Consider the following 22,591-nt stretch of genomic DNA (forward strand, 5'->3'; position numbering starts at 1 on the left):
CCTCTTGTTTCCCCACAGGTGACACCGGAAGGACCGGCAGCTGGTCGCGAGAAAACGGCGGGAACAACGACCGAACCGGGTAAGCTCGCATTGCCAGTGGCGGGGGAGGGCTCATTGCCCTCAAGGCGGGAGAGGGTGGTTCAACATATCCCGATGGCCACGAAGGAATTGATATGGGCAGACAAGTATGTCAATATGTTTTCATTGTTGACTGACCATCGGGAGATGGAATATGCTAAAACGCAGAAAGATTTGTGGCACCCGAGCGTCTGGTGTGCCAACATGGCGGAGTTCAGGGTGGAAGAGACAATAACGAATTGGGCGAAGACCTTTGCAATGTTTACTGCGATTATTGGTGAACGTAAGCCTGAGGTACTGACCGAACTGTCTTGTTATCAGGCACGTATAATGGATTTTTATGACATGTATGAGGGGGACGAATGGAAAGGTTACGACATGAAATTTCGTAAAGAGAAAGAGTATGATTCCTCTCTGACATGGGATTGCCTCGATTCAATTGCCTGGCATAAGCAGCTCCTGCCTGGGTCGGCAGGGACATCCTCGCCAGGCGGGAATAGTTCGGGGGTTTCCCGCCAAAAACCCGCGGTGCCCTTTCGAGCGGGCACCGGGAGTGATCACCAGCCGAAAACCGGCGGGAATGGTGGAAAGCGGGGGGTCTGTTGGGGCTTCAATAGAGGCAACTGTAACAGACCACAAGGTACATGTAGGTTCAAGCATGTGTGTGCGGGTTGTGGGAATTCCTCACACCCGGAGAGTTCATGCAGATCGAAGAATAGTGGGTCGGGAGGTAAAGGAGGGTCCAAGCAGGACTGAGGTCGATCATTGTGTACAACTGCCTACTCCCGTTGATCTCATGGCTATGACTCCGTGGTTGAACAAATACCCTGATTATGTCTCTGCTGGGGTGTTGAGGAAGGGATTCTTATATGGCTTCCACATTCCGGCGGGGGATTTTCATGGGGAACCTTTTTGTAAAAACCAGTTATCAGCGCAACAGAATGCTAGTGTGGTGGAAAGAAAACTTGCTAAGGAAGTAAGCCTCGGCCGAGTGGCGGGGCCTTTTCATTGCCCGCCAGTGGCAGGTTTCATCTGTTCCCCATTAGGGGTGGTCCCCAAGAAGGACCCGGGTGAGTTTAGACTGATCCATAATCTGTCTGCTCCAAGGGGTTTCTCGGTAAACGATGCTATTGACCCAGAAGTTTGTTCGGTGCGGTACGCATCATTCGATGATGCCGTCACCATGTTAAATCGCCTGGGCCCCGGGGCGCTGATGGCGAAATCAGATATCGAATCAGCGTTCCGGTTGCTCCCGGTACACCCACAGGATCAGCGTTTGCTAGGATTTGCATTCCAGGGTAGTTACTACATGGATGAATGCATGCCGATGGGTTGCTCCATTTCTTGTGCCTATTTCGAGAAATTCAGCTGTTTTTTAGAGTGGGCATTTACCGAGGCTACAGGGCATAGGCATGTTATGCATTATCTAGATGACTTTCTGTTTTTGTGAGCAGCCGGCGACTCGGAATGTGCGCAGGTGCTACAAGATTTTTGCATCCTCATGAGGGAGTTTGGAGTGCCATTGGCACCAGGTAAGACGGTTGGACCAGCTACTTCACTCGAGTTTCTGGGAATTGAGCTCGATTCTGTGGAGGGATGCTTCTGTTTGCCTGCCGATAAAGTAGATAAATTTAGGGCTTCCGTGGAACTTTGCCTTTGTAAGGAGAAAGTGACCCTGCACCAGTTACAGCAAACAGTGGGTCAGCTTAACTTTGCCTTGAGAGTGATACCAATGGCCCGCCCCTTTTCACGCTCTATCGCACAAGCTATGGTTGGTCTCAAGGAAGGACACCACCGCACGAGACTGTCGGCAGAGGTCCACCAGGATATGCGTATTTGGTTGGCATTTCTGGCGGACTTCAACGGTCGAGTAGTGTGGAACAAGCCGCCAGCGTCATCGGGCGAGCTGGGCTTGTGGACTGACTCAGCGGGGAGCGTGGGGTTTGGCGCCATCTTTGGCAATCGATTGTCGGCGCAAACATGGCCGGCATGGTGGCACTCCTGTGGTCTCACAGGTAACATTGGGTTCCTGGAGCTATTCCCTATTTTGGTTGCTCTGATGGCATGGCCAGACGAGTTCAGAGACCGCTCTGTGGTATTTTGGTCTGATAATATGACTGTTGTCGAATGCATTAACAATCAGGCAGCACGCTGCAAATGGATCCTGAGATTGTTGAAGGAAATTGTGCTGCTTTGCATGAGACTGAATGTACAGTTCAGGGCGAAACATGTGCCGGGTGTACTGAATCATGCGGCTGATGCACTCTCTCGTTCACATATGCAGGCGTTCAGGGGTTATCTACCTACAGCGGACCTAGCGGCAGCACCATTCCCCGAAGCACTCTGGCTAATCGGTGCCCCGGATTACAAGACCTTGTGGCAGCGAGCTTAGCCCCCAGGACGAGGAAGGCATACGAAGGAGCGTTTCATTCCTATTGTGCGTTTTTGGGTCCGGCAGGGAATCAGAACTGGGGTCAGGAAGAATCCTTCCTAGGGTTCCTGGTAGCACTGCACAGAGAAGGCCGATCAGTGGCAACGGCCAACAGGCACAGGGCGGCCATTTCAGTCATGGCGCAGGTGCATGGCATCAGGGACCCAACAGGTTCCTTTTTGGCGAAAAAAGCCCTTCGCAGCTGGCAGCGCCTCGAGGGTCGCAAGCAGGATGAGAGGCGCCCGATTGGCTTAGAAAGGCTGGCCCTACTCATAGTGAAACTAGTCGAGACATGCTCCTCCCAATTCGAAGCAGTTCTGTTCCGGGCAGCTTTCGCATTAGCGTTCCATGGGGCTATGCGGGTGAGCGAACTGGTCGCAAGGAATAAGAAAGATGTGGAGGGAGGCTTGTGCAGGGATCACATCCTGATTAGGGGTGATTCAATGGTAGTCACGATAGCGAGGTCCAAGACTGACCAGGGAGCTACGGGAAACAGTGTTGTTGTGCAGCGCGTGCGAGGGTCCCCCACGTGCCCGCTAATGTGTATAGAAGAATACTTGGCACTAAGGGCGGATACATGGGGGGGAGTTTGCTGAGGCACAACGATGGCACCCCACTGACGACATTTCAGTTCCAGAGGGTGCTAGCACTGACAATCGCTGCCGTGGGCATGGACCTGTGCGATTTTGGGACCCACTCCTTTAGGATAGGGGCTGCTACTGAGGCTACAGCCAGGGGTCAGGGTGCAGAGGAAGTGAAACAATTGGGACGATGGTCCTCGAATTGCTTCAAAAGGTATGTGCGATTGCACATGTTGTAAAGTCAGGGACATGCAGTCACGCTTCATGTCTTTTGTTTGAATTACAGTTTCGCGAGCATGTCATGCGGGGCGGAATTTACAGTTGACCCAGTGCCTGGAGACCAGCGGTCTTGGATCACCGTCTGAGGAGAGAGTGGTGTGGGTCGTGGGCCACTCATACGTGAGGCGGGCTGGGGACGTATTCAAAGCAGGTGACGCGACTCGCACAGCTGGGGAATACGGGTACAGAGGGCCTTCCACGGAAGGGGCGGGCTCTGTATTGACCAATTCGAATCTTTTGTTGAGGGTCTCTTAGGGCGGCAGAGGTCACCGCCATCTGTAGTCATAGTCCACCTGGGGGGCAATGACTTGGTGACTCTGGGTAGACGTTAACCCTGGGCGAAGAACTATGCTCCGTTCGCGGAGTTTGCGGAGTTTCGGCAACTCCGCGCTCCGCGGAGAACGCAAAGTTGTTGAATACTCCGCAAACTGCTGCGTAGCGTAGTTCTCGCGCGCTCAATAGCATTTTCGCGTGCGCGAGGATGCTTGTCGGTAAGATCGAGTTGCCGAACACGCAGAAACTGCAATCTGGCACAGAATAACTCGCGAACACGTTAGTAGTGACCGGAAATAAGGGCACGCGAGCGGGCGGGACAAACCTCATGGGTAACTTCGCGCGCTACACATCCCGAGCATGCAGGCAATCAATCAATCAATCAATCAGGATATTTGTAAAGCGCGCTACTCACCCAGAGGGTCTCAAGGCGCTTGGGGGAGGGGGATCCGCTACTGCTCGAACAGCAATGTCTTGAGTTGCTTCCTGAAGCAGAGGTGGTCTTGGGTCAGGCGGAGGTGGATGGGGAGGGAGTTCCAAGTCTTGGCTGCCAGGTAGGAGAAGGATCTTCCTCCCATGATGGATCTTCGGATGCGTGGCACGACGGCGAGGGCGTGGCTGGTCGATCGTAGCTGGCGGGTGGGAGTGTAGAAGGTCAGGCGGTTGTTGAGGTACCTGGGGCCCAGGTCGTGGAGGGCCTTGTGTGCGTGGGTGAGGAGTTGGAACGTGATTCTCTTGCTGACGGGGAGCCAGTGAAGGTCTCTCAGGTGTCCGGAGATGTGGCTGTGTCGGGGGATGTCCAAGATGAGTCGTGCGGAGGCGTTCTGGATGTTTTAGAGTCTTTTCTGGAGTTTGGGTGTGGTTCCGGTATAGAGGGTGTTTCCGTAGTCCAGTCGGCTGGTGACCGTCTTCCTGGTTTCAGTGGCGAGCCATCGGAAGATCTTTCGGAGCATGCGTAGGATGTTGAAGGATGATGATGAGACGGCGTTGACTTGTCTGGTCATCGAGAGGGAGGAGTCCAGGATGAAGCCCAGGTTGCGTGCGTGGTCCGTTGGTTTGGGTGCGCTGCCCAGGGCAGGGGGCCACCAGGAGTCGTCCCAGGTGGAGGGTGATGATCCAAGGATGAGGACTTCCGTCTTGCCTGAGCTCAGTTTCAGGCGGCTGTTCCTCATCCACTCGACTACGTCTTTCATCCCTTCGTGTAGGTTGGTTCTGGCGGTTCCTGGGTCGTTGGTGAGGGAGAGGATCAGCTGGGTGTCGTCGGCGTAGGAGATGATGTTGAGGTTGTGTTGGCGTACGATGGCTGCGAGGGGGCTCATGTAGACGTTGAAGAGGGTGCTGCTGAGTGATGATCCTTGTGGTACGCCGCATATGACTTCGGCGGCCCTGGATCTGTACGGGGGGAGGCGGACTCTCTGGATTCTTCCGGTGACGAACAAGATGATCCACTCCAGTGCCTTCTCTTGGATTCCGATGTTGCTGAGGCGCTGCACTTGGGGGCGGTGGCAGACCGTATTGAATGCTGCGGAGAGGTCCAAGAGGATGAGGGCCGCTGTTTCCCTGTTGTCGAGCAGGGCTCGGATGTCGTCAGTGGCTGCGATGAGGGCGGTCTCGGTGCTGTGGTTGGCGCGGAAGCCGGACTGCGAGTGGTCGAGGCTGGTTGGGCGAGTGCAATTGGTGATCCACTGTGTGAGGTTGTTGGCTGCTTGGTTGGGGTCCGTTATGGCGGGAGGGTTCTGGCTCAGTGAAGTGGTAAGCTGGTCGGTGGTGATCTTGTTCCAGTTCCTGCGGGGAACCTGTTGCGGGTGGTGGTGAGTCGTGGTCTTTCTGAAGCTGAAGTGGACGCAGCTGTGGTCTGTCCAGTGGAGTCCGGGGGAGTGGCTGAAGGAGATGTACTTGCTGGAGGAGAAGACTGGGTCAAGCGTGTTTCCGGCGTAGTGGGTGGGGGTGTTCCCCAGTTGCATGAGTCCGAGGTTGGCGAGGTTGTCCAGCAGGGTGGTGGTGGTGTTGTCGTTGTTGTTCTCCAGGTGGAAGTTGAGGTCCCCTAGGAGGATGTAGTCAGCGGAGGCGATGGCGTGCGGGCTGATGAAGTCTGCGATGTCTTCGCTGAATTGTGTGCGAGGTCCTGTGGGTCTGTAGATGAGGGTGTCTCTGAGTGTGGTCTTGGGGTCGGTGTGTATCTGGAAGTGAAGATGTTAAGAGGCTGTGAGGGTGTCGTCTGAGTTGGTCGTGATGCGGATGGTGTTCTTGTGGACGATGGCGATGCCTCCTCCTGTCTCGTTGATGCGGTCTGTCCGGGTGATCTTGTATCTGTCCGGGATGGCGAGGGTGATGTCGGGCGCTGAGGAGGCGTTTATCCATGTTTCCGTGAGGAAGGCGACGTCTGGAGATGTGGTGTCGAGCAGGTTCCAGAGTTCCACGGCGCTCCCGAAGACGAAAAATGGCTCGCGAACGGGTCAAGCAAGCTACTACGCATGCTCGCGGAGCTATGCGTAGTTCGTGGAGTGCAAGTGCATCTTCGCGTAGCTCGCGGAGTGTGGCTACGTGAACTACGCCCAGGCTTAGTAGACGTGTATTGTTCGAGCAAGTTTTGTCTGCCGTTAGCCGGTTGGCAAAAAGAATCCCGGGGTGCACGATTGCCTGGTCCCACATGATTCCCAGGAAAGTATGGCGGGGGGGCCTTTCGGTGTCAGCACTGAACCATTCGGTGAAGAAAGTTAACAATAAAATTGGTAGATTGTTTCGCTCTACACAGTTGCATAGTATTCCTCATGGGTGTATTCGGGGTGATCACATGTATCTAAATGATGGGGTTCACCTGTCCCGGGAGGGGAATGTTTTACTCATAGGAGACTTCATAGCATGGCTAAGGGGTTTGTGGAGGCATGACCTTTAGGAGGAGTCTGGGGGGGCCGGATAGCTGGTCAACTATCCGGCCTGTGGCGGTAAGGTCATGATCAGTGAGCAGTAATTTCAAGGTCCCTAGAGTGGGGCGCCACCCAATATGGATGGGAGCGCCCGGGGGGAGGCGGCCATTGGCCCCTCCCACTGGGAGGCGGAACCCACTAAGGATGGGTCGCCTAAGGGGAGACGGCCATAGGCCCCTTCCAGGGGAGGAGGCGGCTATATGCCCCTCCTACAAATTTCCCGGGGCCCGGATATCCGCGACGGCGGATAGAGAGTGTGGGGATGGGGGGGGGGGTCCATGCTGTCCTTCCTACAGATACCTCACACGGGAGCTCGGACGACCTTTAAGATGGCGTCGAGCGGAAAGGGGGGCCCCCAACAAGACAAGGGAAATTGCAGTTGGCAATGAGGGTACAGTCCTCTGCGCATGCGCCATTCACACCGTGAGGGCGACAGTTTTGGTAGTGGGGATCTGACACCGGTTAAGACCTTGCCGTTGGCCCTTAATGCTAGGATGTGCAATTTTAATTTAGAAGGTATGCATTTGCAGGATGTTAGACTTGGCTAGGAAACCTTTGTATTAGAGATTTGTTAAGGTTAGCCAAAGAACATGTCTTCATCGAAATGTAATAAATATAAAATTGTACATGATTATGAAACTTTTATTTAATGTTTTAATTTTGTTTCATATTTTAATAAATACGGCCGGGAGGGTGACTCCCTCCCGCCTTCCAAAAGTTCAGAAATGTGTCAGACTTCCAAAACTTGGGGATTGTGTTGGGAGGGGGTGATGGGCATCCCGGCCATATGGAAAGGGGCGACCACTCGGTCCCCCCGAACGTATGGTTGGGTGCCCCGATCCTCCCGGGAAACCATTTTGGGCGGGGGGCGTGTCTCGGCTGGTATGCCCGAAGCGGCCTAGCCGGGGTGCGCCTTTTCCCGCCCAAGAGGGGTTGTCCTAGACACTTACACCGATGACCACGCCCCGGTAGGCGTACCGGAGGAGGGTGCACGCCCTCCCGAAGAAGAATAAAGAGAGCGGGAATCCGAAGAAGCGTCCTCTTGTTCCTGTGCTCTGAAGGCTGCACCCACTCGTTGCTCGTGAGCCCTCGACGGAACAAGCGGCAATTTTGACCCACCCACCAGCCCCTTATGGCAATGTTTGGTTTAAATAAAGTTTTACTGAAGATAGGCCTTTTTTCCTTTGTAGAGAAAGTAAAGGAATGTTTTGAGATAACGATGTGACTGCTGACCATAAGATAAGGTGTTCTTTGTAGGAGAGTGCAGTTGATGAAACATCGAGGCTATGTCAGAATTTTTTCCTTCCTTAGTAGGTAAACAACTGTCGTATTTATTCTTTGGTCGGGCGGTAAGGTCATGATCGGTGAGCAGTAATTTCAAGGTCCCTAGAGTGGGGCGCCACCCAATATGGATGGGAGCGCCCGGGGGGAGGCGGCCATTGGCCCCTCCCACTGGGAGGCGGAACCCAATAAGGATGGGTCGCCTAAGGGGAGACGGCCATAGGCCCCTTCCAGGGGAGGAGGCGGCTATATGCCCCTCCTACGAATTTCCCGGGGCCCGGATATCCGCGACGGCGGATAGAGAGTGTGGGGATGGGGGGGGAGTCCACGCTGTCCTTCCTACAGATACCTCACATGGGAGCTCGGACGACCTTTAAGATGGCGTCGAGCGGAAAGGGGGGCCCCCAACAAGACAAGGGAAATTGCAGTTGGCAATGAGGGTACAGTCCTCTGCGCATGCGCCATTCACACCGTGAGGGCGACAGTTTTGGTAGTGGGGATCTGACATCGGTTAAGACCTTGCCGTTGGCCCTTAATGCTAGGATGTACAATTTTAATTTAGAAGGTATGCATTTGCAGGATGTTAGACTCGGCTAGGAAACCTTTGTATTAGAGATTTGTTAAGGTTAGCCAAAGAACATGTCTTCATCGAAATGTAATAAATATAAAATTGTACATGATTATGAAACTTTTATTTAATGTTTTAATTTTGTTTCATATTTTAATAAATACGGCCGGGAGGTAGACTCCCTCCCGCCTTCCAAAAGTTCAGAAATGTGTCCGACTTCCCATCCTTGGGGATTGTGTTGGGAGGGGGTGACAGGCATCCCGGCCATATGTGCTGGTTGTTTGTCCGGAACTGTAAAATCAGTAAGAACAGCATCTCGTATAGTGCAAGAGGACGCTGCTTCTTTGTCACCTTAAATAGAAGTTCTACTCGAGTGGGAGCTTTCTCTATGCGATCAAAAGTTTTCTTAACGTAAGCAATAGCGACCATCCGCAACCGCCCACAATGAGAAATATCGCTGGGAATTGGTCTAGCATTGGATTTTCCTCGCTCCCCAACTTACCGTTGGTGAGTGCAAGCAAGGGAAAATCTTCGCTACACTATGCGGTGCAGAGTTTTTCAGTAGTCTGCGAGCTCCACCGAGTGTGAAACACTCAGCAAACCCCACGAATGGATCGGAGTTTACCACCCAGGCTTAAAAATAATTACAGTTAAATGGTTTTAGTATCACCAAAGTATGATAGCAGTTTTAAAATATAGATGTGCAGCAACACTGCTGAGATGACAGTCTCCGATGGCTAACATTCTTTGCTCAAGTGACTGAGACAGTACTTCACAAAGCATACCTCCAGTCTAAGCTGACATTTGCTTCAGGATTAAAGTGGAGAGTGCACTCTGTATATCTTCTCTGTTGACATAAAAAATTATGGGTTTAGTAAATGAAGGCAACATTCTACACATAATTGTAACACTTATGTGACTAATTAGGATCTTAAAAAGTGTGCAAGCAATGATTTTTAGAATGTTTTCACACTAACAATTTCAGTTTTAAAAAAAAAGAAATAATGACCATCCAAAGACCTAAACTCTTCATACAAGTGATAGTTGGCATAGGGAGATATAGTCTAAGATGAATGACCTACATGCTATTAAATAGCAAGGATGCAGTTCCCTGAATGTATATATGCAAGGTTTGCAGTACTCCCAGAAGGAGAACCTAAATAAAACAACCATTGGGGTGATTGTTATGTTATGTTAAAAATATTTGCACTACACCATACGGTTTCTAGGTACTGGTTATGGGAAATAGTCTGCAGCTCTTTGATTCATTCATAGGCTTGGGAGAACAGCCACGTTTTTAGGAGGCTCCAGGGTGTGGCTTAGCCGGCTGCAAGATGGCTTCACTTTGAGTGGGCTCTGCTGGCCAAGCCAAAAATCCGTCCTAATCCTGTGGACCCGGGGATGTTCTGACTACCCCCACACAGAGATTTCTGGCGCCTGCACCCTGGGGAGTGCAAAGATCTTTTTTTGTGCCAGTGCGCATTGTAGAATGAGTGGACGGCCTGTCGTGTGAGGCTGCGGCCTACGCGAAGTTCGACAGCAGGCCCTGAGGTGGTACGTCGGCGTCGCAACTCACGCCTGCTGAGGAAACACTGCCTGATTGTGCCTGTGAGCCTGAATGCTGTGGAGTGGAGGTGCCCCATTGTGCGGGGAGTGATATCCCTGACAAAGACTATCAAGTAAGAGGGGCAAGTGCAGTGGGAGGCGGCTGGTGGCGGTGAGAGGGCATAGGTACTGTACCGCGGGGCCTGCAGTGGCATGAGACTGTGGCAGGGGTGCCTACCTTCTGGCAGTCAGCGATGGCCTCTTCTCGTACTCACTGGGCCCCACGATGGGAGCGCTGTGCCCTCCTTGCATCCCCACTGTGGCGCATCTCCGCTGTGCGGCTGACCTCGCAGCCCAAATCCTGAGCCCTGGTCAAAGGCCTGTGAGTGATGGAAGAAGGAAAAGGCTGGAGCGGAGCTGCAAAGTTTTCAGGGTGCAGTGGTTTGCCGTCAAGGAGGTATATCAAGTGATCCACGGCGAGCACTAGCCTCGGGTTGATTACCCCTGCTGTGGAGTGAGGACTCTGAGAACCCCCCTTCTACAAAGGATAACATGCCTGCGGATGGGACCAACGGACTGGACCCTTGTGGTGGGGCTGCCTGAGTCAGCTGGAGGGCCTGTTTGCAGGCAGAAGTCATATGTTGCTTTTTGTAAGAGACAGAGGCCTGCCTGATCTCCATTTGTCACTTTCATATCACTGCAAGGTCGACTGTTGCTCCTTGTTTGTTAGGTGCTATCTAGATAAGGCGCCTTGATCGAGTTCTGATTTGAGGAGGCAGCGAACTGTGACTAGCAGGCACCTGCTGGGAGGTGTGTGGACTGCCGCTTTTCGTGGCTCGTGAGTGTGGCCTGGCACATCTTTGGTGCTGTTCTCTTTCCTTTTGCAACAAGGGCCCTGTATTTGTAACACAGTAGTGCCTGCCAGCGATCAGACACTGACTCTTTCTTTCTGTGCCCGAGGCACGATTTGCCTTGCCCCCAGAGGTGCCAGGTAAGCTGTTCGAGGATCCCCTCTCTCCAGTCCTGTGGGCAGAATGGGCAAGGCAGACACCAAACAGACTAAATTAACATTTGAGAATCATAGGCAGACTCGCCAGGAGGAGTCTTCTCTAGAGGCGGTCCAACAAGCTACCCAAACTGAGCCTGGCACAATGATGATGACCTGAAGGCATTGCTGCTGGAGGTCAAGGCCAGCATTGGTGGCATTGATCAGTTGTGTGCCTGCCTCAATTGGGTAAAAATCGGGGGGGACGCAAAACACTCAAATTGCTTGACTGGAGGCGAGGGTGTCTGAGGTTGAGGATGCAATAACAGGAGACAAGCAAAAGATGCTTGAAATGGACAAGATACTGGAACTGATTGAAGCCAAAAATGAAGATTTGGAGGCGCACTCCCGTAGGAGCAACCTCTGCATCACAGGCGTACCTGAGTCCCCCAACATCACGAGGATGGAAGACTTTGTTGAAACCTTACTGCGTGACCTTTTTGGCGATGTGCTCTCGTCGGTCTTTATCGTGGAGAGGGCGCATTGATCCTTAGGGCCTTGGCCTCCTCGGGTGCGATGGTCACCCGATAATTGCTAAGCTCCTGAATTTCCGCAATCGCGATGCCGTACTACGCATGGCACACGAAAAAGGCGAGATACAACATCAAAGTAACATGTTCTATACGGACTTTATGTTGGCCCGCGAAGAGAACACTCCAGAACCAGGATGATTAATATGCTCTGCACAGGCATTTGCACAAAAAGTGGAGAAGCGTCAGCATGATGCACCAAATAACTCTGAGCGCGCTGAGGGGGGGTGCCAATGACTAGTTGGGCTCCTCTAAATTGCTTACATCGTTTTTAGACTAGTATAACGATGCTTGAACTGTGTGCTGACTATGATGCATACAGTGGCAATGGTACTATGGCCCCAGGGTTGGGGCACGACCACAAGTTTACACTGTTAGTTTTAACTCTGACCTACTCTTAACATGGTTTGGCCACCCTGTCTTCAGATGGGGGAGTATGCTGGGTGGAGCCAGGCCCCCATGGGATAATTCCCTTACTTGTTTAATGTTAGCAATTGGGAGACGGGAGGGTGGTTTTTCTCAACCTCATTGGGGGGTTGGTGTGGGAGGGAAGGGTGCAGCTTGCTGAGTGCAGCTTGCTGCTGGTTTATTTGTTCCCAATGTTGGGGGGACCAAGTCATATAAATAAGGCTGGAATACTACTGTTGAAATATGTGATGCAATTGGCTACACATATGCATGGGTCCCTAAGAAGGCGCTCCTGAGGAGAATATCAGCGCCATATGACCACGCTACAGACGGTCTGCAATTGCTAAGATTACTTATGTAACTTGGAACATCAGCGATCTTGACGACTACTGGAAGTCCAGGCTGGTACATGCATATCTTGCACGAAAGGGGATGGGTATGTGAATACTTCAGGAGACGCACCTGCCCGGTGTCTCCTTGTCCCAGCTCCATACCCGATTGTGGGGGGAGTCCCATTCAGTTACATATTTCTATTATAGCAGGGGGGCTTCCCTGCTGTTCAGTAGGGGAATGTGTTGGACCACCACATCAGTAGAAGTTGATAAAGAAGAGAGGTATGTCATTATTGTGTGCAGACTATATCAGTGCCCCTTAACAATAGTAGCAGTATACAGGCCTAATCAGGATAATCCACACTTTTTCCCGTTGGTTTGGCGAGTGGCTGCTGGTATGCAGTCTGGAACTGTGCTCTGGGGGGAGATTTCATTGTTGTGCCTGATAGTCAGTTGGGTCGCTCCAGGGCTACACAGCATCATCCACAGGCAGTGGAAGCACTCAAAACTATCATTGCAGATAACTTGTTGGTGGACGTATGGAGGTGCATGCATGCTTTACAGAGTAGAGGCTCCTGTAGCTCTACGTACCAAGGGTCTTGGTTGTTTATTGATCACTGGCTGTTGACAAGGGATGCTGCGATAGGTGCTCTCTGACTACTCCCCAGTATGTTTAACATTAGCAATTCTGCAGGTGCTGTGCATGCTTTCACCTGGCAGCTTTCCCCTTCTGCGCTGTGTGATGCTGCATTTCATGCAGAGATCTGTACTGCCATAACAGACTACTTTACTAACAATAAGGGGTCGGTGGAGTCGCCCTCCTTGTTGGGGGAGGCGTTTAAAGTGGTGATCGCAGGGAATGTATTGTGAAGTAGGCTGGGGTGTTGCAGGCGAATCAGGGCATGCTTGGATGTTTGGAGGCAGACATCTCGAAATTGGAAAGAGAGCAGGTGATAGACTCTAGCACGACCACCTTGGCAGATATCAGAGGGAAAATAACTGAATATATGGAAGAAGCTGAGAGGGAGGTAAAATATTTGGGAAAAGAGATGGCGGCGTGATGATTTGGGGAGGTAGGGTGCCCCAGGAAGACTCTGGCGGACTCCCTGCCGGGTGTGATGTCCGCTTTTTATAAAAATGTGTACACGTCTGAAGGCACTGAGGAGATATTGAGCTGCAGGCCTACCTGGATGCTATTGAGCTCCTGTGGCTTGGCCCTAGCCATAGAGAATATCTTGATGACCTGATTATCCATGAAGAGGTTGCATGGTCATTTCTGTTCTCCTGGCTGGGAGGGAGCCGGGCCTTGATGGGCTCACCCCCTCCTTTTTCAAGGAGTATTTGGACCTACTTGTCCCCCACCTCATAGAAATGTTTCATGAATCCTTGGAAACCGGTTTACTTCCCCCGTCGCTGCGTGAGGTGTTAATTGTTACAATTCTTAAGCCGGACAAACCAGCTGAGTCCTGTGATTTGTATCGTCCCCTTTCTCTTAGAAACATTGACGCAAAAATTTCCGCCAAGCTTTTGGCTGATCGCCTGCAGCCACTTATGCCTCTGATTTCCGCCCGGAGCAGTCGGGTTTTATTCCAGGGCATGGGACGTCGCCCAATTTACATACTATATTCTCAGCACTGTACTATCTTAGTCCTGTCGTGAAGGCAGTGGCAGCGCTACTTGACGCCACAAAGGCATTCAACGCGCTCGAGTGGAACTATCTATTTGCACTGCTGACACGATTGGGATTTAGCCCTGACTTCATAAAAAAGATCTGTTCACTCTACACTTTACTGTCCGCCCGGGTGAGTTTTAACTGTCAGATCTCAGACAGATTTGCGATAACTATGGGAGTCAAACAGGGGTGCCCTTTATCCCCACTACTATTTGCCATAGCCATGGAGCCTTAGCTGCCATATTGCAGTAACATCACGTGAATCACAGAATTGGATTCACAACCAGAGTATTGGTGGTGTCACACTATGCAGATGACGTCACACTGTATATTAGTGATCTTAGCATTAACATATATCCAATGACGCTTGAAGTCATAAGATTTGGTGGGCACTCTGGAGTGCAGATCAATTGGGGCAAAACTATTATTATAAGCTACTGAGCCCCCAAAATATATAGGAATCTGGCTCAGTCGAGATGTGAATGAGGTCTGGAGTGCAAACTTCAGTTCGAGTAGTTTGATTCGAGGATGCAGGTATGGAAAGGATTGCCGCTATCTTTGGCGGGCCGCATTGCAATAGCTAAGATGATTGTTTTGCCAACATTTCTGTACCTCTTTGTGAATGTCCTGATTCCCCTGACGGCGCAATTCTTTAAAAGACTGCGGTCTGGCTTAGTGTCATCGGCATGGGCAGACCGCCAGCCAAGGGTTGGCTATGAGATGCTGACTAGACCCCTGGAGGAAGGTGGGTTGGGCGCTCCTGACTTGCCGGCTTGTGCCTTATGTGCGCAGGCTAGCTATCTTTACCACTGGCTGTACCTTTTGTACCGTTTCAGCTGCATGTAGCGGTGGAGCGAGACAGAACTGTGCCGCTCCCACTCTCGACTGCAGTGTTTGACATATATAGTGCACCGCGTAACAAAATTGACCCAGTGAAATGTGTGCGATGGGTTTGGAGGGGGCGAAATTGTGCTTGCCTATCAGTGCTACACACTACGTTGGCTCACTTGGCGGGGAATCCTCAGTTCCCCCCGCTGTCAGATAAGGGAATGGCTGATAGAGCTTCGGAGCTGGGCCTGCACACTGTGGCGGATTTATTCCCGTTTGGTAGGTTTCTGACCTTGCTACCCAGCCCTAAGGCACGCAGATTTTTGGCCCTTGACACTACTTTATTATCAGTTACGTGTAAATTGTAGAGTGCTATATGACATCTTCCCGGAGCAACACCCAAATTCTGAAGCGTGAGAGCACCTGTATATCACGGCTTCCCTGAAGAAACTGGTCACCAGATTGTACTCCATTGTAAACTGCTCCGCTTCTCAGGAACCCACCTTGGCAAGGGTTGGTTGGGACCAGGAGCTTGGCGTTGAGGTCTCGGAGGTGGTGTGGGAGTTTTGCTGCGCTCACACAGGAAAACTGTTCCCTAACAATAAGCTATGGATAATCCATTTAAAGTATCTGAATAAGATGTACCACACTCCACTACAAATGGATAAGATGGGCCGCTGTGCAGCTCCTGATGCGTACTTTTTGCACTAAGATTGGGGATACCCGAAAGTGGCCAAATTCTGGTGTGAAGTATGCAATGCAAGTGGAAATTTAGTGGAGACCCCTGGTCTCAGACCCAGTAACCTGTCTGTTGGATCACGTTGAAAAAATATCTGTGAAGAGTCGTTGCTTGTACTGGTTAAGTGCAGGGTCTCGATTCATTGGGGGCGACGGTTTGAGCTGTTGCAGACTGCATGGCTGCGAGACGCTGCCTATTGGCAGGAGCAGCTCAGCGCGTATTGGGAGCTTATGCCAGGGAATGTCTGGCCCCTGAACATTTAATATCCTTTTGTTGCACACCTGAGGAAGACCACTAACATGTAATTAATGGCCCAGGCTCCTGAATATTAAGGTGGCAGCACTGCAGGAGGGACGCACAGGACACATTGATAGCTGTGGGATGGTCTGTTTGTGCTATTGTAGATGTGTGGGGGGTGTGCGTCGCTGGAACAACAAATATGTAAAGGTTTCAAGGAGTGTAATACGTGTGGCTGTGCTCTGCTGTATCCCAACACATGGAATTTTGCTCTATTGCTATGGTATGCCTTGATGTTAATGTTGTTTCTTTTTTTTTTTTGTTCTCTAAAAAATCAGTAATAAAAAAAATGTTTTTAGGAGTCTCCTAAATTGAAGGTAACACAGTGAGGATCTGATGTTTGAAGGGAGTGAGTTCCAAAAACGAGAGGCCAGTATAGCAAATCTAGATCTGCCTAATCTCTTCCTTTTAATGGTGGGGATAACCTGGAGGTGAAGGATTGATGACCTCAGGTTACGCACAGGCATATACCTCTGGATGAGTGTAGAGACAAATTGCTGTGCAAGCATTTAAAGATAAGTCATCCAATTTTAAACACAGTCTTCTTATTAAATGTACCGGAAGGCTGAAGTAGAGCGAGATTGCATAATCCATGTGGGAGATAACCATAGAAACAACAACCTGTCAAGAGCTTCAAAAGTAAGGAATCTACTAATTTTCTTGATCTTCCGGAGCTGTAAAAAACATGTGGAAACAACAGATCTGATGTGGTACTTCAGAGAGAGAGATCACTATCAATTGTGACTTCGAGGCTCTTTGCTGAGGTTGAGGGTAGGGGTGGAGTCCCGAACTCAGCGGGCCAGAAATTCGAGTTCCAAGCCTTTCGAGAGCCACTGACTAAGACAAGTTCTGTTTTATCTGGATTTAGTTTTAAGTGGTTGCTAGTCATCCAATTGCGTATACATAGGTGTTTGGAAATTCAGAATAGAGTGAAGAGTATTGGCAATAGCAAAAATCAATTGCATATCATCAGCATAGTTGAAAGTACACACATTCATTTCCCTCAGAGACTGAACTAACGGAAGGAAGTACAAACTGAACAGGAGCGGGCCAGAGATGATCCCTGTGGCACGCAGCAAGTCAATTTCCCTTTGGGCACTGTAAATTGGGAGAGTTGAACCGATTGAGAGTGACCACGTAATAAAGACGTGAGCCATTTGAGGGTGGATCCCTGGACCCCTGCGTCCCTGACACGGTCCACCAAGAGTTCATGGTCGATCGTGTTGAAAGCTGCTGATTCATCAAGGAGCACCAGTACCTTATTATTGTCCTTGTCTGCTTCTTTCCTCATTTCATCTAGTACATTCAAGAGTACTCCCTCAGTGGAATGGGAACGGCAGAAGCCAGCTTTATGAGAGTCAAGAAATTGGGACTGTTTGACAAAAGAGCAGAGGCGGTTAGCAACGTGGGCGTCCAGTACCTTAGCCAAAGAGGTAAGCAGTGAGATGGGATGATAGTAAGGACAAGTGGATCTGTGCCTATTTTCTGGATTAATGAAAAAACTATTACTTCTTTGAAGGCTCTGGAAATAGAGCCCTGGATTATTGAGCCATTCAATAGAGAAAGGAGAGGATCAGGGCATGCATACAAAATTTCTTGAAAATATGAGGGGGACAGTTGTCTGAAGGAGATCCAGATTTGGCTTTTAGTCAGCAGATCAAAAAAAAGTTCTTGGCTGATTATAGGGAACTGACTCAGGGAATGAGGATTCCTAGACGTAACTGGTTGAGTGCCAAGAAACGAGTGAGCGGGTGTGCTCGCTTTGGTCTTAATAATGAAAAAGGCTTTCAAAGTGTTACATGATGATTGAGTGGGGGTAATTTTACTGTGGCTCTATCTGGCGTAGATAACTCAGAAACAAATATATCTTTGGATTTGTTTGTTGAGTTCAGAATTCATTAAAAAAGTAGATGGCCTTAAGTTGTTGAATAGAGTTTTTATATTGCTTGAGTTGGTCTTTGTGAATAACTTTTTTTATCTGTTGAGTAATTCCATCTTCAAATACATTCAGTACAGTGCAGGGCTATTTTTTTTATGTTTTAGGTCTTCTGAGGACCATTTCTGAACATCATGGCACCTGGCTGTATTAACTTTCCTAAAAGGGACATGGATGTTGCTGGCAGCCTCTAACCATGTTTTGATATTTTCTTCATTTTGGTTAATGGTAGAATGTTCATAGGCACATGTTGGACACTGTTCACCCCATTAAGTAAGTCAGTCAATTCTCATGAGCTTGGGCCATCCATCTCCTTATAGGCCCAATATTTAAAGTCAAATTTTAGTATGGTTAATTACCAAGTGGGATATTTGTTCCCCCAGTAATTGGGGGAATTGAGGCATGATGTGAGGGGATCCATAAATCAGAACACAGATAAGGGGGGTTAGAGAGGAGTCAAGTTTGATAACTAACTTTCTATTGAAGTAATATCTAGGGCAGTGAGGGTGGTGAACTTCAATCGTTCGTGAATTATAGCAGCAACCCCTCCACCTATTTTCTCTGAGGCCCGATTTGTCTGAAGAATATAATAATTGCTTAGGAGCGCGGCAAGGATATCAGGATAAGACTCATGGGAAAGCCATGTTTTAGTTAGTAGGAGTATATCAGGTTTAACAGATTCCAGAAAATAAAATTATTCAAGTTAATGGTTCACAATTGACCATGTGTTCAGATATATGATTAGTAGGTGAGTAGTCCTGTGGTTATCCTGTCTAGGAATGATATCTCCAGCGAAGCAAGGCAGGTTATATTTAGGAAGAAGTCCCTGATGTTCATAATCTCCTGCATGACATTTACAAATGCCCCTGCTATCAGTATCTCAGGAGGTAGAAAGGGATTACCAGGCTGTTTTCCTGCCGACTCATATTGGCCCCCTTAATGTTTAAAGACTGAAAGGACTTTGAGGTGGAAAATGTGAAACTTGTAAACTGTTGAATTACACATGGTGCGATTAACAGAAAGTGAAAAAGTGAAAGTATGGCTTGGAGTAAACTTTGTGACAACCAAATAGCCATCTATAATGGGCAGTTAAAAAACCATATATGGTCACTTCGGGAAAAGGTACTAATTAGTCCACATACTAAACGTCCCAGATAACACAATTTACTCCCTTCCTTTCCTTTCCTTTCCTTCTTGCAACTGCAGTCCCTGAGACAATTTCATCAAGGTAGCATCCAATCTTGTTTGGGGCCAATTTTTGCTTCGGAGTTTAATTCCACGTTGATTTAACGGTATTTGCCACTATCTAACAATCTTTAAAATCTTCAATTCTTCACAATAAGTTCAAAGCCCTATAATGGCTTTTAGTTATTTTGATTAAGATATCTTTAACGTCCATTAGTACCCACTTAGCATACAATATATTAATACATACATAATATCGCATAACATTATTCGTTAAACTAAAATACAGTATTGCAAGGCTAATCACATATAAAACATTATATTTGCAAAATTGTATGTCATATCCATCAACAACGCCTTGTTGAAAGAGTATTCAAGAATATTTTGTTAGCAGATTCAACATTTCTCCTCTTACCGATGCATGTTGGAGGATCTGGTTGCCAAAAAAATCGATTATTCAACTCAACACAAGTGATTTTTGCCTGTCCTTGAAGTTGGTAACCAGGGTCGCACTGAAAGCTAACTGTGTCACCAGGTTCTCTGCTGTCGCCGTATCGAGTCCCATTTTGCGGAGTCCCAGGGTCATTACAGGTTGCTGCTATTGATGCTGCAAAAATATGTATGAATTAATTAGGGCCACATATACGAGGATGTGTTCATAGTGTGAAGAAATAATACATTTAAAGTGAGTTAAGGTATTATAAGTTTTAGAAATACTCCACGGTAAGTACAAAAGCAGAACAGTCGTCCATTAGATTGATAAAACTATAATTTTTCTGGCTATATATACTGAGTACACATTTTATTACCTTAAGCCTAAGGAGGAGGTTAGCAAACACACTAAAAACCCATATATAATTGGAAATCTGGGGGGGGGGGCGTGGCTTGGAGCCCGACAGGCATGGTGGTGTTCCGATGAGGTTCCTAGACCGGAGCGGGTGAAACGGGCACAGGGTGACTCTTGCGAGAAGCTGCCTGGAAGACCTGATGGCGGAATAATGCCTCACTACATTGTGCCCTCTCTGACCGTATCTCTGGTAATTTAGATGACAATATCATCATTTTAAATGCGTCTGGGAGGTGGCGTTATGACAGCCGCCATTTTGTTTCTTCAAACGCTACACAAGCGTTTTTCTCCCTTCAGAAGCGGTGATTTTATCATCCACTATCAACCACTTTTGACCCACTCTTGCTCTGGCAATGTAATTACTTCTATCAGCCGGGGTCTGTAAGGCGCAGTAACCCAGTTTTACCTCACTTTCTCATAAGCACTGAGGTGATGTGGTTTCTGTCGCAATTTTGTTCTCAGCTTTCAATCTATAGGAGATATTTTTTTCTCAGCATTACTAAGAGACGTACTAGCTCTACTTTCACAGCATTACAAGGTCCTGCAAAAATGACCCTCTAACTTGTACTGCCTTTTCGCTCTTTGACCAAGATTTAGGTACCACGCATTGCCTCTTCAAGCAGTTTAATTGCTCATTTTGTGGTGGTGTCTGAACTTGCTCTAGGCATTCCAAAGCTCCTAATAATTTTTGGACAGTTTTTTCTTCAATATTCACTTTGAAGGCGCTTTCCCATTTAGCTGCACATTTTCTCATTTTGTTCCTTTCCTCCTCTTCGCTAGCTCTCTCATTGTCAATACTATATATGCTCTCTGGACTTTAGATGTTGCAGTTTGATGGACAGAACAAAAGGTAACCTCTCTGTAAATCCAAAATCCATGAGTATTTTAATTAAAAACTCAAAAAATAAAATTCTGAACTATCTAATTTGGAACATTTGGGGGTTCTCCACATAGATCAGTGTAGCACAGATATGGAGTCCACACAGTTACCAACAGGTAAGTCCTATGTTAAACGCTTAAAAAAGACCCTCCCTTACCTACCAAACCAGCTTCCCCAGTCTCGATGGAACTTTTACTCTAGGAAATAAGGGCCCTCAGACTCTTTTGAAGAAGAAACAAATGCCAAACTACACATCCTCTCAGATGATTAGCTGCAGCTGGACACTAGACTCACAACGGTGGAACAGAATGTTTCCTCTTTTCAGGATACTACTAAATGTGTTACCTCCTTACACTCTCAAGTTTCAACATCACAAAAACAAGTCGAGGACCTTGAAAATTGGAATAGGAGAAAGAACATGCACATCTTCAATCTGGCAGAGGGAGTTGAAGGTACAGATCCTATTGCTTCCTTTAAATCCTTTCTCCCCAAGATTCTTCATCTACCAGAAGGCACCACATTGAATATACAGCGAGCTCACAGATTAGGTCATATTCTTACTAATTCCTCATCTTCACAGAGACCAAGGGGTGTCATTTTGTATTTCTTAGAGTTCACAGATCTATTAAAAGTACTGACAGCTGCCAAGGCTTTTAAAAAATTCTCTTGGTCAGGCGCTACTCTATTTTTTGCACAAGATTACTCAAAAGCTACTAGTTCAAGTCGTAAAGCCTTCCTCAACGTAAGACTAGCCCTTCGTTCCATGGGTGCCAGATATGGACTTTTCCATCCGTGCCTTTTTAAAGTCACCTATATTAATAAGTCTACTTCATAAGAGGACTCAGAATGTCTGCAAAGCTTCATCGATGCAAACAAGACGGATCACATTGACTCTTCAAGACCAACCTCCTCACATGTTACCTGACCTGCCTAAGTTTCTTATTCGAGCTGTCATTTTCTCGTTGAATGGAGGATTTGTGTTGTTATATATTTTCACTGGTTATGCATTCTAGTATTTCCTTGACAATGCTACTTAATGCTATAAGACTTTACCGTTTTCAGGTTTATGACTTAACATATAAGCTAAAGGTAATCCTTACATCTTAGCTCTCTTTTGCTTCCACAGTTTCGTCTATGTTTTGGTGTGTTCCCTCTCCGGTCCGGTCCAGTTCTCACTGGACATCTCATCTGCTTCATGTGGTTCCACCTACCCCTATGTAGACACACAAGATTCTTGGAGAGATCCCAATACCTAGAGGGTTTGAGAGGGTTGTTACCGGAATATGTCCTCCCAAGTAAATCATAAAAAATACTCCAATTGATTAAGTGGTGGTCAGTGGTGCTAGTGAACTAGCTGTGCCCAAAGTGGGGGAACAAAGAAAGGGGGGGGGGGGAACTCTCTAGTGAAAGGTTGAACCTAACCCAACCATGAATGTAGGGAAAAAACTATTTTTGTTTTAATTACCCTCACACACAGCCTAGTGGTGTCATGCTTCATCATCGGGTCACCCGACCCCTAAAAGTCAGAGTGGGCTCAACCACAGTCTTGGGAACTCTTTGAATAAATGATAGACAAGGGTATTTTAAGATAAAATACCTCAGGCAGATCCCCGGTTTCCCTTTATTCTTGGGTCTGTCTGGGTGATTAAAAATACATAAAAATGGGTCTTTTATTGGAATGTTATGGTCCTAAGACCCTAGTGCTGACATGTTTCAGTCCGAACCGGCCATAAAGGTCCTAGACTTTCTTTTCAGGGCAAGGCTGACCCCCTATGTGAGGGAACTGAAAGGATGGGAGGTCCCTATCAGTAAAGTGAGGGCAGAGTAGCTGCTCCTTATGGTATGTAAAAAGCCTGGTACAAGCCGAGGACCGAAACCTAAATAGGTAGACCATTGGGTGACTGCTCAAATTAAGACCACCCACATGGT

General features: G+C 48.5%; 1 protein-coding gene across 1 annotated transcript in view; it reads right to left on the minus strand.

Annotated features, from left to right (window-relative positions):
- Positions 1–22,591, minus strand: part of CSMD1 (CUB and Sushi multiple domains 1) — a 3,932,590-nt gene that overhangs the window by 1,490,142 nt on the left and 2,419,857 nt on the right. Inside the window, exon 27 of the mRNA XM_086925641.1 lies at positions 19,351–19,542. Within this exon, the coding sequence (XP_086781767.1) occupies positions 19,351–19,542 (192 nt within the window). The remainder of the gene's footprint in view (positions 1–19,350; positions 19,543–22,591) is intronic.

This window comes from Lissotriton vulgaris, chromosome 6 (genome assembly GCF_964263255.1).
Source record: "Lissotriton vulgaris chromosome 6, aLisVul1.2, whole genome shotgun sequence".
Classification (NCBI taxonomy): Eukaryota; Metazoa; Chordata; class Amphibia; order Caudata; family Salamandridae; genus Lissotriton; species Lissotriton vulgaris.